At 45.0% G+C, this 16,064-nt stretch overlaps 1 protein-coding gene across 1 annotated transcript in view; it reads left to right on the top strand.

Annotated features, from left to right (window-relative positions):
- Positions 1–3,721: 3,721 nt before the first annotated feature.
- The window catches only part of ITIH2 (inter-alpha-trypsin inhibitor heavy chain 2), a 35,545-nt gene continuing 23,202 nt past the window's right edge, over positions 3,722–16,064 (top strand). The window contains exons 1-6 of the mRNA XM_032881630.1: positions 3,722–3,909; positions 5,265–5,339; positions 6,898–6,930; positions 8,565–8,734; positions 11,850–11,954; positions 12,693–12,855. Coding sequence (XP_032737521.1) covers positions 3,826–3,909; positions 5,265–5,339; positions 6,898–6,930; positions 8,565–8,734; positions 11,850–11,954; positions 12,693–12,855 — 630 coding nt within the window. The 5' untranslated portion in view covers positions 3,722–3,825. The remainder of the gene's footprint in view (positions 3,910–5,264; positions 5,340–6,897; positions 6,931–8,564; positions 8,735–11,849; positions 11,955–12,692; positions 12,856–16,064) is intronic.

Raw genomic sequence — 16,064 nt, 5'->3', positions numbered from 1 at the left:
AGGACCCAGTACAACTGCGAGTCTCCGCCGGTGTTGACGGAACACGAACGAATTCATCACCAACGAACCCTCTCTCCGCCATCCCCCCATCATCTGCCAATTTCCTTCTCGTCCCTATTTCAGGGGCATGAAGTTTTCCTTTCGATTTTTTCCCCTTTGTATTATTTCCCGGGAATTTCTTCCCGGAGCAGAAGTAGCGGGGCAACGACTTCGGGGTCTGTAGTCCCCACTTTCCCCCGGTGCTCCCCGGAGAGAGGCAGCAGCGCACGGCGCCGCCCAGCGTGTGGGGCCGTCGGTTTCCCCGCGGCTTCCGCACCGTGTGTAGGACCCTTCATTGCTTCTTGGCGGAATTCACTCGTCCCCCTCTCGTCCGGAGGTCCAGGTTGCGGGGTGGCTTCCCCACGGTCCCGGCCGCGATCTAGAAGAGGACGGTCTTCCGGCCACGTGGCAAGGTCGGGCCGCCCTCGCTGCGCAGCGACGCACGCGTCCCCTCTCCGTCTCCTCCCCGAGGCACGTTGTCATCCGCGTCCTTGGAAGGAAGGTCGGTGCCAGCTCCAAGGTATTCGGAGAGAGCGAACAGAGAGGCCACGTTTAGAGAACCTTTCTTACTATATTGTCTATTTTTTACTATATCGCTCTATTTTTTATTAATTATTTTTATTTACATATAATGTATTTATATTACATATAATGTACATATACATACATACATATATAATTTATGTTACATATAATGCATTGTTTGCCCCAGGGGTACAGGTGTAATCGCTCTATTCTGTTATTAGCCGTTGTTCGTCTCCTACAGGGCCTAATTTGCACATGAAACTTTATCGTAGGTTCGCCTATGTAGGACCAAATGGTGGAGGGGTCAGGACTGTCCGCGGTTTCAGGCATCCGCTAGGGGTCCTGGAACTCGTCCCCGCCGAGCTGGGAGGATCAAGGCACGTGTTTGATAGTAAATTAAAGCCACGTTCATGCCGTGTGAGCATTTTTAACCTGCGTACTAGAATTCTGCATTTCCTTGTGCATCATCTCTCCGCTGGTCTGCGTGCCCGGGTGTGGGCAGAACCCAGAACGCCCTCTTTTTTTTTTTTTTTTTTTTTCCTTTAAGATTTATTTATTTATTTGAGAGAAAGAGAGCTCTTGTGCGTGCACAAGCCAGGGGGAAGGGAAGACAGAGGAAGAGAAACAGACCCCACTGAGCATGGAACCTTCCTCAGGGCTTGATCCCATGACACCCCTCAACTCCCCCAGCCCCCCACCTCCAGATCAGGAGCCCAGCGGGAATCAGAGTCTGAGGCTCAACTGCCTGAGCCACCCAGGTACCCTCAGGCCATCATCTTGGCTGGGGACAGGGCAGGGTGCAGGCTTGCCAGCCTCAGGTCTCTGGTTCCCATCATGCCTCCAGCCACTGAGTCAGTTACTTGACTTCCCTGAGCCTCCCTGCTTTCCTCTGTAAAGGAGGGGTAAGGAGGCTGCAGCTTCACCAGTCCTAGTAAATCTTTTTTTTTTTTTAAGATTTTATTTATTTATTCATGAGAGACAAAGGGAAAGAGGGAGGCAGAGGCAGAGGGAGAAGTAGGCTCCCATAAGAGCAGGGAGCCCGATCCGAGGACTTGAGCTGGGGGCAGATGCTTAACCGACTGAGTTAGCCCGTCTGAGTTATCTTAACTAGTTTTGCTAATCATGTATATTTTACTCATTCTATCGTTTTCTTTTCTAAGTGCCTAAAAGAAGAGCCAGCACATAGCAGCCTACCCAGTTTTCATTACGCTTGTGACGTGACATTCTTCAAACCATTTAAATTTGTTATGTATCGTAGGAGGTATGGATTAAGTTAACTCCTTTTCATACCATTATCTAATTGTTCCAGGAGCATGTATTAGGGACTGAATTCATTCCCTATTGTTTTGTTGTTACAGGTTTCTATATAGCATATTCTATATGACATGCATTTCTGGACTCAGTATTTTATTCCACTGATTAGTATCAATATTTTATTTTTTCATTAGTAAATTTTTTATTTTTTTATTAACATATAACGTATATTAGCCCCATGGGTACAGGTCTGTGAATCGCCAGGATAGTATCAATATTTTAAAGCACCAAACCATATTTTTTATTTTTATTTTTTTATTTTTCTAAACCATATTTTTTTTAAAAAACTTGTGCTTTTTAATGTATTATAAAACCTAAACCTGGGCATAATTCTTACTGTTTAAAAACCATGTTTCTTTGGCTTTTGTCTTTTCATCCTATAGAGTTTTCCAAGTTCCATAAACTCTTCTATGGGACACTAACATCAATATTTTATAAAGTTATATATATAAATTGGGGTGCCTGGGTGGCTCAGTCTGTTAAGCATCTGCCTTTGGCTCAGGTCACGATCCCAGGGTCCCAGGGTCAAGCCCCACATCAGGTTCCCTGTTCAGTGAAGTGTCTGCTTCTCCTTCTACCTCTGCCCTTCCCCCTGCTCCTGCTCTCTCTCTTTTTCTCTCTGTCTCTCAAATAAATAAAATCTTTTTTAAAAAGTATATATATTGGGGCACCTGGGTGGCTCAGTGGGTTAAGCCTCTGCCTTCGGCTCAGGTCATGATCTCAGGGTCCTGGGATCGAGCCCTGCAACAGGCTCTCTGCTCAGTGGAGAGCCTGTTTCCTCCTCTCTCTCTGCCTGCCTCTCTGCCTACTTGTGATCTCTGTCTGTCAAATAAATAAATAAAATCATTTAAAAAAAGATTTTAAAAATTAAAAAGATTTAAAAGATTTTAAAAAATAAATTTAAAAGTATATATTAATTTAGCTGATGATTTAATTATTAGCCCCTTTAACTATCAGCATTAACAATTAGTATTTTAAGACTACAGTTCTCCATTTATGCATAGCTTCCTTCTTTTTACCAGAGTTTGAGATGCTTCTTATTATAAATCTCTGCCCTGACTTAAATTCCTATGTGCTTTTGATACAATTAGTAAAAAAGGACTTCTTCATCCTATTTCTGGTGCAACCACTAACTAATAAAGAGAGATGTGACTGATTTTGTGGGTTCACCTTGTACCCTGCTATTTGGCTAAACAATTTTGCTACTTCCAGGAATTTTTTTTAAGCAAATTCTCCAATTTTCTAGATTAGGAATTGCACCCTCAACAAAAACTGATCTCTTGGCTTCTCTTTTTAAGAGAAGTGACCTTTCCGCACAGTGTTTCTTAATTTTTTCCAACGTGACTCCTGGTTTCAGACACACACTCTTCTGCACGTCTTCGTGTCCGCCCAGCTGCCCGCCCAGTTCTCCACTGCAGTAGCTGCTTACTTAGCAAAGAGGAGGGGGAAACTCCAGCAGGGAATGCTTTGCACAGAACACCATGGAGTTTCTTTTTCCCCTTTTACTAAACCTCTCCTGCTTTCATCGAAACAAAAGGATTTCGTTTCCAGAAACTTTGCACTTTGGCCCTTGTCTCTCTGACTCTGTTTCCCTGTCTAGTTTCCCACTTGGGTCTGATCTTCGGGTCGCTCTGACTCTGAGAGGAGCAGAAATCAGCAAAAACCAAAGGAAGCACATCCATCTGACCCTGACTTGTCCTCACAGCCCAGGGCCTACCTCTGGCTCGGCTGTTTGGATAACCTCCGGGGGGCGGATCCACCCCCACAGCTCAAGTTTGAACTCCAGAACAAATATTTGTCCTGTTTTTGAACAAAGTCTGAGAGCTTTCTTCTTTTTTTCTTCTTTTAAAACACGAACCCTTCTGCTGTTCCTTTGAGCCGGGTTCAGCGAGGAGCGGAGTTCTGCCGGGACCCCGCACGGGGAGCTTGGCAAAGCCACTGGGCAGAATGAATCGACTCATGTGCTTTCTCTTCTGCATCTTTGTTTCTGGAACACAGGGCTTCGAGATCCCCACCAGTGGACTTCCAGAAGTAAGTACTCCCGGAAAACTCCTTGTTGTGAGCCTCCACCCAGGCTTAGTGGATAGCCTGTGGCTATTGCTGTTCGAGGACCTTGTACTGTGGGGAAAGGAAATTTATGGTAAAATTCACCCGAGCAGGAGTGTTCATTGTTCCAATTACTGCAACATGTATTTACCGTTTAAAGCATTAATGGGTTTTGCAAGAGAATTCAGTCAAATTCAATGGACTGGCCCGCAGTGCGACGTTTTTGGAACACAGCCGCCTACTCCTTACCTAAACAATGGGGATTTGATCAAACCCAAGGCGGGGGTCAGGGGAATTAAATGATGTATGTAAACTGCCCAGTACAATGCAAGCACTAGAAAGCACTTAATAATTATTAGCTGTGACAAGGATGACGCATCCTTATCACTCTTGCACTAAGAGTCTAAGAAAAGTCATTATCAAAGCACCATTGTCTTTCCTATCTACATGAGCAGTAAGTCCTGTCATCAGGACACTTTCAAGATTGCTGTTAAGGAGGGAAGATGGCAAGTGGGTTGGCAGAGCGCAGGGATTCTTTCCAGGGAGCCCAAGGTTTCCACTTAGGGCCCTTGGCCATCCCCCACATAAGGAAAGTCTTGGACGGAGTTATTTTGGAAGTCATGCCAAAACTCTTTCGATGCCAGAAAAGGAATGTGTGTTATGGGAACAGCCTAGGAAGTGCAGAGACTTTGTAATCCTTGCAGAGTGGCTTACCCACTGAAATGCCAAAGAACAGGATGGCATATTTGCAGGAAAGGAAAAAACAAAATCACTCTGTCTGCGTAGACATGATCTTATTTTCCAATACCTTAAGAATCGCCAGAGTGTGTTGGAAATCTCACCAGCAGAACGGGGGATCGAAGCCAAGACACCCAAACGTGTTTGTGCTTTTTCAGTCACTTCTTACTGGTATTCCTTCCCCAGCAGCATTTTTTCTCCAACAGTTTTAACTGGAGGAGACCTTTGGGCACATTTATCTTGCTCTTGCTGATGCCAAGGTCTATCCAGTAGACCAGTCTACCAGACACCCTACTGATCCCTGGGTTACTGTGACCCTGACCTCTGAGTCCCGACATCTTCCAGCAAACTAAGAAGTGCATTCCTTCATCCAACAAATTTGAAGAGACTACCTTCCATGCACTCACCTCTGAGACATAGCTAGCAAATAGAAATACATTAAAGAAGTCACTGTATTTAAAAAAAAAAAAAAGATTTCCCAAAGGTATAGGAAATAAGATAGAAAAACAGAGTGAATGCCCTTATGCCTGTCCCTACCCGCCTCCTTTCCTCTAGATCTTTTTTGTTAATAGAAATTTTAAAAACCTACATTCTTTTTTAAGTTTGCAGAATACGAAGATCTTGTGGAATTGGCCCCAGGCAAGTTTCAGTTTGTGCCAGAGAACCGGAGGCATCAGGTACAACAAGCCTTAGTCTCCGAGGGGGAAATAAGAGAAAGAGATCATAAAAGAGATCATGAAGGAGGGGAAGGATTAAGATGCTTTCTGCTAGTTTTTCTCGGAGCTTTTTTTTTTTTTAAATCAGAATGGGTCACCTTAGTTCCTTAAAGGATGGATGGCTATGTGTTTTCTTCAAATTCTCTGATGGTGGGATGAGTTCACTGTCTTATCAGGAAGGGTTTCCTCTTAGGCGGGCATTGCTGATCTCAGTGGTGGCAGATGCTGCCCACTGAGCCCACATCCTCTCCCCCCCACACCCCCCACCCCCGCGGTCACTGCTGCCCTGGGGAGAGGCTCAGAGAGCAGAGAGACTGGCCAGGTTCCAGGCTGCGTCTTGAAGTCATTCCATAGCAGGGATGCAGCCTCTAATTCTTGGGGGCGAGTTCTCCAGGAGGCCAGGAAGGGTGTGGCTTCTCCCTCCCCTGGAGCCCACGTGCTGGGAAAGGGGGTGTTTATGGAAACAACACTAAGCCGACCAATGACTTCTTTTGTTTGGGTGAGAAATTTGGACTTTCTGAAAGTCCCGGTTTCTTGTAGAAACCCAATGGGCAGGCTCTCTTGTCATCTAGTCATAAGAGAGAAAACTTCGTCATTGTGAATTACCTTCAAAAAGTTCAAAAGAAGTCAACTGTTGACCTCACGGGGTCACATAAGACTCTCTAAAACCTCAGTTCACTCCAAGTCAAGTCAGGCTAGCTAGCCTCGTATCCAGCACCCGACTTACTCTGGTAAAGTCCCACAGACGTTAGATAGTCACCCACTTGTAAACCCAACTCAGCCTTCCATGCCTAGAGGACAGTCCTTCGCGTGGATAATTCCCTAGCAGAGCAGTCAAAGTGCAGGATTTTCCACACGCCAGTCCCTGTGCCAGTCCAGGGCCACCCCAAAGAGGAAATGCCTCGAAATCCCTACCCTTATGTAACCCAGTCCAATGGAGGAGACAGACAGGCACTCCCGCTGTCTTGCTTGGGAGGAAGAGCTTAGCTGACGTGAAAAGTTAAAAAGAGAAGCTTCCTTAGTTTGGGGGTGGGTGTAAGAGAGCTTGACAGAGAAAATCCCCCTGAACTGAGATCTGAAAGATGACTGCTGGGGTGAGGGAACAAATGTACTATGGACCTTGGAAATGGCAGGTACAGAGCCCTGTGGTAGCCTGGGGCAGCCAGATTATTATTCAGCTAAATAAGAAAATCAATCAAACCGGAGAAGGGGGAGATAGGCCACTCAGCATGAGTTCAGCATGAGTTGAATATTTTCATTTAAAAGTACATGTTCCAGCATTATATCAAAGAATGGTGTGCTCACAAAGTGGCTGAGAAATGTATTCAAAGAAACACACCAGTGGGAAAACAGTTTTCAAGAATATTTGGCGTTTATGTCTCGGCTCCCGTGAATGAATTGTAGCTCAGTGTTGAAGGGGAAAAAAAATTTTTTTTTTTGACTGAGAGAAAGCAGTTTTTGTCCCCTAGGTAATAAGTAACACACTTTTGAAAAATGATTATCTACCTTCCTTTCACAGAGAAGTGTTTCTGGAGAATCTGGAGAAACGATGGTGAGTTTACTTTGATTTTGTTAAAAATTGATGACCGAATGATTTTCCTGTTACCTATTCTCAGGAGAGCAATACGGCTGCCTCTTTGTCTCTAGCCCTGAGAGCGTTTACCTGACTTTCGAAATACCCTCTTGCCCAATTCTGTTTGGAAGTGTGGCTAAAATTCAGCATGAAAGAGTATATGGTATATACTTAGGAGAGATGTCACCAGGAGCTGAAAAACGTCCTTTCTTTCTATTCTCTCAAGTTTTGCCAAAAAACCTAGGTTTCACCCAAGCATACATATTCATTCCAATATAGCTATTTTAATTTAGAATATGACACCCAGAGGATTTGGGGGGACGGGGGTAGACAGTGTGGGAAAGGAGTTTCCAAACATGAAACGGTCCAATTCCCTGAGATGTTCAAAGAAGTCCTCCCTGCATCAAGAAAACACAAAAGGAAGTGCTTTCCTTTGGCTTCCTGCTCTCAACCGACAGAAACCACGAGAAGCACGCATTTAAGGGGTAGGAAGGCCAAGTAACTCAGCCTGGACTTTGGTCTTAGTTTGAGGTGAGCTGGCTGTTACAGGGTTGAAAGGCTTACTCTTGGCTGATAAAGTTTTGGGGATGACGCCTAGTATTGAAATAAGCAAATCCTTTTGGAGAAGAAAGCAAGACAGGATGGGTTACCTCTGCCATCGCCCGGAAGGAGGTTGGGGTTCTCAGGCGTCCTCTGAAAGATTTGTGCTCCCGGTACCTCGCCTTTCAGCACAGTGATGGCCTGCAGGTTGTTAGGCCAGAGCTGCCGTAAATCAGGACAGAAGGATTAGCAAAGGAGGTCCAGAGAGCTGGACTAGTCACGGCATTGTTAAGATACTTACCCTTCACGTTCCAGTTTTTGCTCACTCCCATCAGTGTGTCCTACTTTGTTTTAATTGGGGGAAGGAGAAGAGGACGGGGAGAAGATGGCACCATAACAGATTAGATGGAAGAAGGCAGGTGCGCCTGGGTGGCCCAGTGGGTTCACCCTATGCCTTTGGCTCAAGTCATGATCCCGGGGTCCTGGGATTGGCCCCTGCGGTTGGGCTCCCTGCTCGGCGGGGAGCCTGCTTCTCCCTCTCCCTCTGTGGCTCCCTTGCTTGTGCCCTGTCTCTCTCATTCTATCAAATAAATAAATAAAATTATTTTTAAAAAAAGAAATATGGAAGAAGGAAGATAGCAATATGGGAACGACATGCATCTTTCCATCCCTTGTACCCTTGGCTTTGCCCCTCTCTGGAGATACAGCCAAGTTCCCCTAAAACTCCTAAAACCCTGCTATCCTTTTCCTTTCTTCTGGCTAGGGTCCTGCCTTGGAAGTTATTTCCTGAACTTTCTCAATCCAATCTTGTATCCCACAACCATTTTCTACTTGTATTTGCATTTTAAACGTCATTATTAGTAGACTCAGAGCTGAAGGGCATCTCAAAGGCAGGCTTCTGCCTGGGAGGGAGGGTTCCAAGTTAGGAGAATGTTTAATACTATCCGAGTTAGATGCTCACCAGTGCCTGATAATTATTCATAATAAAATGTAATGCTCTCACCACGAAATACGTGGTGGAATTCTGGGTAATTTTGCTCTGAGTCCCCCCCATGCTTTCTTGACAATTACAGGAAGAGGCTGATCAAGTGACTCTTTATAGCTATAAAGTGCAGTCCACTATTACTTCTCGTATGGCCAGCACCATCATCCAGACCAAAGTGGTGAACAATTCCCCAGAGCCTCAGAACGCGGTGTTTGACGTTCAGATTCCCAAAGGAGCCTTCATCTCCAACTTTTCCATGTGAGTAACCCCTATGTAGACTAGAAACTGGGTATGCTCTACTCATAGACTCCAACCCCCTCATAGTTAGAATGTTCCTTAATGGCCAACTGCTCCACTGGTTCTCACTCTTAGAGCTGAGGACCCACTGAGGACCCACTGTGGACCCACTGGAGGTCAAGAGTCATCGTGGGCTGGGTCCCCATGATTTGTGTCTGTTCAAAATATCAGAATTTGGGAATGATTTGCTTCTGGTGTCTAATAAATTAAAGCAACAAAGCTGTCTCTCCAGTAACAATACTTACTTGCATTTTAATCTGCTTTCTTGTTGGGGAGGGAGTGCGGGGGAGCAGGGAGAAATACACGAATTTGCCATGGCTTATGGGAAACCATATAGGGAGTGCAGAGCCGTTCCGTGTCACCTGTCATGTGCTTCTCTATGGGGAAAAGACGCGAGAACCACTGATTAAATCCAATCATCTGTCCAGTGATTGAATTCCTCTGTTACACCGAGGACAAGTGGCTTATCCAGGCTTGACTTGAATATCTCCTTAATGATGAACTCACTACTTTCCAGAGCAATCCACTCAATGATTGACAGGTCTGTTAGAATTATTTCTCATACTTCATTGAAATCTGTTCCGTTTCTACCCAGCGACTCTGGTTCCACTCACAAAAATTTTTTTTTTTCTAATTCTCTGCAAAATACATATCGAAGTGTTCGAGGATGAAATGGTATGCTGTCTGAGATTGGCTTCAGAATAATCGAGAAGGAGAGGGCGGGGTAGAGGGGAAATGAGACAGGCTGAGTACTCATAATGGTGTGGTTCAGGCATGGCTTCATGGAGGTTTCTTCTATTATTCTATTTTTTTGTCTGAAGATTTCCATAATTAAAAATATTTTTCAGCCACTCCAGTGCTTTTTCAAAAGTGAGGCCACTTATCTCGTCCCGCTCAGTGGCTTTATGCATCAAAGCTAAACACCCCATGTTCTTCCAAATATTTGGATGGCTTTCTACCTCCGACCATTTACACAGCCATCCCCAGAGTGTGCTCTGTCTGGCCGTGTCCTGTCCACGTTGCCTAGAACAGAGCACAAGGCTCTGCATACAGCCTGTCAATTTTTTTTTTTTTTTACTAAGACATTTGATTGAGTTACTTCTCATCTGTTTTGGTCTTTTATCCACCAAGGTAACCAGCGATAACTGAATAGATTCTAAAAACTTCTTCTTCTGAAAACTACAGAACACATTAACTATATTTTCTAAACAAAACGAAGTAGGTGGGCAAAAGGCATTAGGTGACTTTGAGTTGGTATCCTTTAATTGGCTTAGAAATTTATATATTTTTATTTATTTATTTTTAAAGATTTTATTTATTTGACAGAGAGAGATCACAAGTGGACAGAGAGGCAGGCAGAGAGAGAGAGGAGGAGGAAACAGACTCCCTGCGGAGCAGAGAGCCTGATGTGGGACTCGATCCCAGGACCCTGAGATCACGACCTGAGCTGAAAGCAGAGGCTTAACCCACTGAGCCACCCAGGTGCCCCAGAAATTTATTTTTCAAAAAAATTTTAGGCAGTCTGTTCTAAAAAAGAAAATGTAGAAAGAAGAGATTCAATGTAGTGGCATTCAATGACACTGTGTCTGAAAAAGTATATTTAGAACTGTTATAATGCATTTTAATTTTGAAGCCACATAACCAGAATTTATTCTAGATACCGCTTTTCTGTTTTCCTTTATTCTTTTCTTCTTCTCCATCTCATGTCATAGAAGGTTTGAGGTGACAAAAGATAGAATTACGACAGGTATATTTACGTTGGTCTCCCTCCACTCTGGGCTGAATTTATAAGACCAGAGAAGGTAGCCAACTTGATCATTGCAATTTCCTATGAGTTGCACAAAATATTTCTTCTATTCAGAATATTTCTTCTGCTTTTTTGTTTATCAAGATTCCAAATATTCTCCCACTGAAGACAATTTCCTTTTATTTCAAAGACTCCTTAGTCTTTGAACCTGAGTATGGGTGATGGGAATAGTACGGACCTAAACACGTGGGGTCTAGTTCTAGCTCCATCTCTGACCAACTGTGTGACCTTGAGCAAGTCACCATCTCCTAGCGCTGACTTCTCATCGAAAGAGGTGGCCTTCAAGTGAGCCTCACCAGGCATAGCCCTGGCACTTGGGACAGGAAATTAGCCCCCACACTGCAGAACATCTAGCATTCTTCACATGGTGAGACATCCTCTCCACTTGAAGGCCATGGGGTCCATTTTACTTCTGAAATTCTGTAATTCGATGGCTCTGACCCATCATTACTTGGAACTCATTAGATGACCGTCACTTAAAATAAGGTAGGTAGAGATGGAGTTGCAAAGGGAAGTCAGAGGTCCCTAAGGGAGATGTTAGAGGGGTAAACACAGATTTGCAGAGGGATTCCTCAGCACCTCCTTCCATCTTCCCTCACTCTTTTCCACCCTTGCTGGAGAGTATGAGCCCCCAGGCTATTAGAATCATCTTCTAAAAAACGTGAGCTAGATAACTGGTGATTTATCTGTCACCTCTCCTAGCCATATTTGTCATTCAGAAGGGTTACCCAAAGACAACAAGGCTTAACCTGAAGGGTAAAACTCAAAAATGAGGAACAATTTTAAACACAGCCTGAAGGGAAGCTTGTAGGATGGGTTCCTGTCTCTCAAATGACACTCTCATATCGAGGGGCTCCTGACTAGGAGATGGGCAGATGTCCATTTTCTCATTTCTTCTAGGTTCACAATGATAGTTGCCCGCATTCATTAAACCCACCTGGTTGGGTTGTTTGTTGTTCGTTTGTTTGGTTGAAACTACTGCTCGGAGGGACGCCTGGGTGGCTCAGTGGGTTAACCTGCTGCCTTCGGCTCAGGTCATGATCCCAGAGTCCTGGGATCGAGTCCCGCATCAGGCTTCTTGCTCAGCAGGGAGCCTTCCTCTCTCTCCGCCTCTGCCTGCCTCTTTGCCTGCTTGTGTGCTTTCTCTCTCTCTCTTTCTGACAAATAAATAAATAATATCTTAAAAAAAAAAAAAAAGAAAGAAAGAAAGAAAGAAACTACTGCTCGGAAAAACTCAACAACTCAAGGGCCTCCTGTCGTTTTTTTTAGGACTGTAGACGGCACGACATTCACTAGCTCCATTAAGGAGAAGACCGTGGGTCGAGCGCTCTACGCCCAGGCCAGAGCCAAAGGCAAGACGGCGGGGCTGGTGAGGTAAGGGCTGGGCCAGTGTGGGTCAAAGTGTCAGCCGCTAGCTGCTCCCGTGCAATCCCCAGGCCCGTATCAGCCTTGTTTGATAATCTGCCATTTCCTCTTTAAAACCAAACACCTCAAGCGATGATCACAGTGAACTTCATAAGTATGTATATAAACAGGGGCTTACGCTGGGAATACATATTCCACTTGATGGGATCTTAAATTTCTCCTTCCTGAAGAGAGTCAAAGATGCAAAGAATCTATAGAATGAGCCTTCAATGCAGCGGAGGAAATGGGGGCTGTCCCTGGAATTATCAGTTTGGGTTTGAGCCCCGGCTCCACGCCCGTGTAGCCAAGTTGTCTTGAGCCAGTTACTAATAATCTCGTAGCCTCATTTGTTATCATCTGGAAAACGAGGGTGTTGATATCCATCCTGCAGAGCTGTTGTGTCTGAAATGACACGTGTCAAGGTCCAGGCGTGGAATAGGGATCCGTCCCTGGTAGCTTCTTGCAGACAACACTCAGATCTCTAAGACGCTCTGGAGGAAAAAGATCAGGCAGGACAGGAGACCCAACTGTTGGTAGAATTAAAGTTCCCTAGAAGTTTCAGTGATCTCGATCGTACCTCCTCTTCATTTTCGTAAACACCTGAGCAGCCCCAATGGCCCACAAAATCCTGGGTGCCCTCTGCATGGATGCGGGGTCTTGTCGTCTGTCGTGCATGTGCTGACTCATGTTGGGGGGTTAAACCTCTAGGAGCAGGGCTCTGGATATGGAAAACTTCAAAACTGAAGTAAACGTCCCCCCTGGAGCGAAGGTGCAATTTGAACTTCACTACCAGGAAGTGAAGTGGAGGAAGCTGGGATCCTACGAACACAGGCTCCATCTGCAGCCCGGACGGCTGGCCAGACACTTGGAGGTGAGCCGGGACTCTCAGGGTGAGCAGTGACCCCATCCACTGATGGCTCCTGGCCCTGATTTACACCTGAGGCTGCTCTCCGCTCTTTGTGGTGTCGCGTGCGTGCAAGCCAGCAACACGGTGATGGGTTTGGAGTCCACCAGGACACTTCCTGACTGACTCCAGGGCGGGCTCAGCTCCTGATTTCCTAGCTTTGCTGCCGCAACCAATTACAACCTGGGTGGCTTAAGACAATGGAAATTCATTTTCTCACAGTTTTGGAGGACCAAAGTCTGAAATCCAGGTGTTAGCAGGGCCTTGTTGTGAAGGTTCAGGAGAGGATCTGTTCCTCGCTTCTCCTGGCATCTGGCAGCCACTGGCTCTCCTTGACCCATGGTCTCCTAGCTACGGCACTGCGGTCTCGGCCTCGTGGCCACACCATGTTCCCAATCTGCCTCTCCATCTGACAGATAGGAAGGTGAGACCCCCAGGCAGGGGCGACTCTAGGGGATAATTGATCATGGTGACATTTTCGTTTCAATTTGAAAAGGTGCTTATCAGACCAACGGAACCCACCTTCTTCCCATGACCGCCGTGTGGCATCAGTTCGCTCTCAGGGCACACGCCCCTGCATAATTTTTCAGTGCCCCTGCTGGCACATCTGGGGCATTGGTGAAAATTGGGAAAAGATGCCCTTGTCCTGACAAATGCAGCCCCGTGTCACAACCCATGACTTGGCAGGCGGGTTATGGGCTGGATCTTAGTGCCCTTTTGCAGCTCTGGCTGGAGGCTCTGCACAGCTCAACATGGCTGTGTTTCTGGGAGTGTTGATGAATGTGTGCTGTTCTCTTGCCCAATTCTTTTTTTATTTTTAAAGATTTTATTTTTTTTTTATTGGAGATAGAGTTAGCAAGAGAAAGTATGAGTGAGGGGTGGGAGAGAGGGAGAAGCAGACTCCCCACTGAGCAGGGAGCCCGATGCAGGACTCAGTCCCAGGAGTCTGGGATCATGACCTGAGCCGAAGGCAGATGCTTAACTGACTGAGCCACCCAGGTGCCCCTCTCTTGCTCAATTCCATGAATCCCATGGTAAATAGATGTGATTGGCATCTTGCCTACTATGATGCAAGTGCTAAGGTTGTTAATAATAGGATTTAGCTACTGAGTTAATGATATGAGAATAGTTCTAGAATATTTTGAATAAGGTACTTATAGGTCATTCATTCCTCCCCACAAGTTATAAAGTAGATCTTATTAGCCCTGACTTACAGATATATGTAAATAACCTGCTGATGGACACAGAGCTAAGAAACAATTAAGATTTGAGACTAGGCTGTATGCTATTAGTCCAAGAATTTGAGTTTGAGTCCATGAAGATAATGATTTTTAAATTTTTTTATAATTTTTTATTTTTTTATTAACATATAATGTATTATTAGCCCCAGGGGTACAGGTCTGTGAATCGCCAGGTTTACACACTTTACAGCACTCACCATAGCACATACCCTCCCCAGTGTCCGTCACCCAACCACTCTCTCCCTAGCCCCCCCAGCAACCCTCAGTTTGTGTTGTGAGATTAAGAGTCTCTTATGGTTTGTCTCCCTTCTGATCCCATCTTGTTTCATTTATTCCTTTCCTACCCCCCAAACCCCCCACGTTGCCTTTCAGCTTCCTCATACCAGGGAGATCATATGATAATTATCTTTCTCTGACTTATTTCGCTAAGCATAATATTCTCTAGTTCCATCCATGTTGTCACAGATGGCAAGATTTCATTTCTTTTGATGGCTGCATAGCATATATATACCACATCTTCTTTACCCATTCATCTGTTGATGGACATCTAGGTTCTTTCCATAGTTTGGCTATTGTAAACATTGCTGCTATAAACATTCGGGTGCATGTGCCCCTTTGGATCACTACATCTGTATCTTTAGGGTAAATACTCAGTAGTGCAATTGCTGGGTCATAGAGTGGCTCTATTTTCAACTTTTTGAAGAACCTCCATGCTGTTTTCCAGAGTGGTTGCACCAGCTTGCATTCAACGGTGTAGGAGGGTTCCCCTTTCTCCACATCCTCTTCAGGAGAAGATAATTATTTTTAACACACACGCTATGTAGCACATACATTTTCTTACATTTCTGAAATTTTTGTTCATCCTTAAATTTCCCATGCTCTTAGGAATTCATTGTTTTTATTTTTTTTTAAGTTTTTTTAAATTTATTTGACAGAGAGAGATACAGCGAGAGAGGGAACACAAGCAGGGGGAGTAGGAGTGAGAAGCAGGCTCCCCACTGAGCACACAGCCCAATGTGGGGCTTGATCCCAGGACCCTGAGATCATGACCTGAGCCGGAGGCAGATGCTTAATGACTGAGCCACCCAGGTACCCCAGGAATTCCTTGTTTTTAAAAGAAGACAGAGTCTTCATTTATTAGCAAGAATGTTAGACAAAGTAGCAAGTTTCCCGAGTTCCGGTCCAGAATTAACACTCACAGCTGTGGGCTCTGGGTGAACCTGTTTCCTGGCCTTCAGTGTCTCATCTGTGAAAGAAGGTTGGACTTGGTGATTCCTAAGGTACTTTCCAGCCCTAACAGTCTATGAAATATATTTCTAAAGAGATTTTATCTTATCCAGAGAAAAGGGGAAATCAGAATATTAGACCTTCTCCTTGTGTTTATTCCACAAAAGCTTTTTAATCACCATCAGAAGGGCCACCCAACTGGAAATACATTTCCCTCACAGGAATCACAGAGAACATTTCTCTTTCTAACCCCCACCGTTACCTTCCTGATGTATCAAATCTTGGAAAAATATTTTATTCCAACTCCCATAGCTGGTTTCTTGCAGAAATGCCAACAAATATGGCAAGTGACCCAAGGCCTCCATGGACTGTTCCCAACCAGTCAATGAACCAGCTATGGGACCTTGGGTACACATCCCCAAAGCATAGTGTTTTACCAGATTTGGGGGCCATGTCTGCATCAAATTGAGCTCAGGACTGCAAAAAGCTTCTGTGACACTAGGGAAAAGATCCTCTTTCCATTTTTATGCTCTTAAGGAGAGACTGAACTTTGTCCTGAGTAGCCTACTTGTTTGTAGGTAGAATCTTATGGAAGAATGAATACAGTGTACCCAGTTTGCTACAACTCCCTAGCTTTTCTCCCTTTCCCCCAGGAGCTACTCAATCAACTACCCAAAATGCCTGGGTCAGATTGTCTTGGGATATCTG

Source organism: Lontra canadensis, unplaced genomic scaffold, assembly GCF_010015895.1.
Source record: "Lontra canadensis isolate GAN:19392208 unplaced genomic scaffold, GSC_riverotter_1.0 scaffold76, whole genome shotgun sequence".
Lineage (NCBI taxonomy): Eukaryota > Metazoa > Chordata > Mammalia > Carnivora > Mustelidae > Lontra > Lontra canadensis.
Note: the sequence above shows the minus strand (reverse complement) of the source record. Positions and strands in the feature narration are given on the sequence as shown.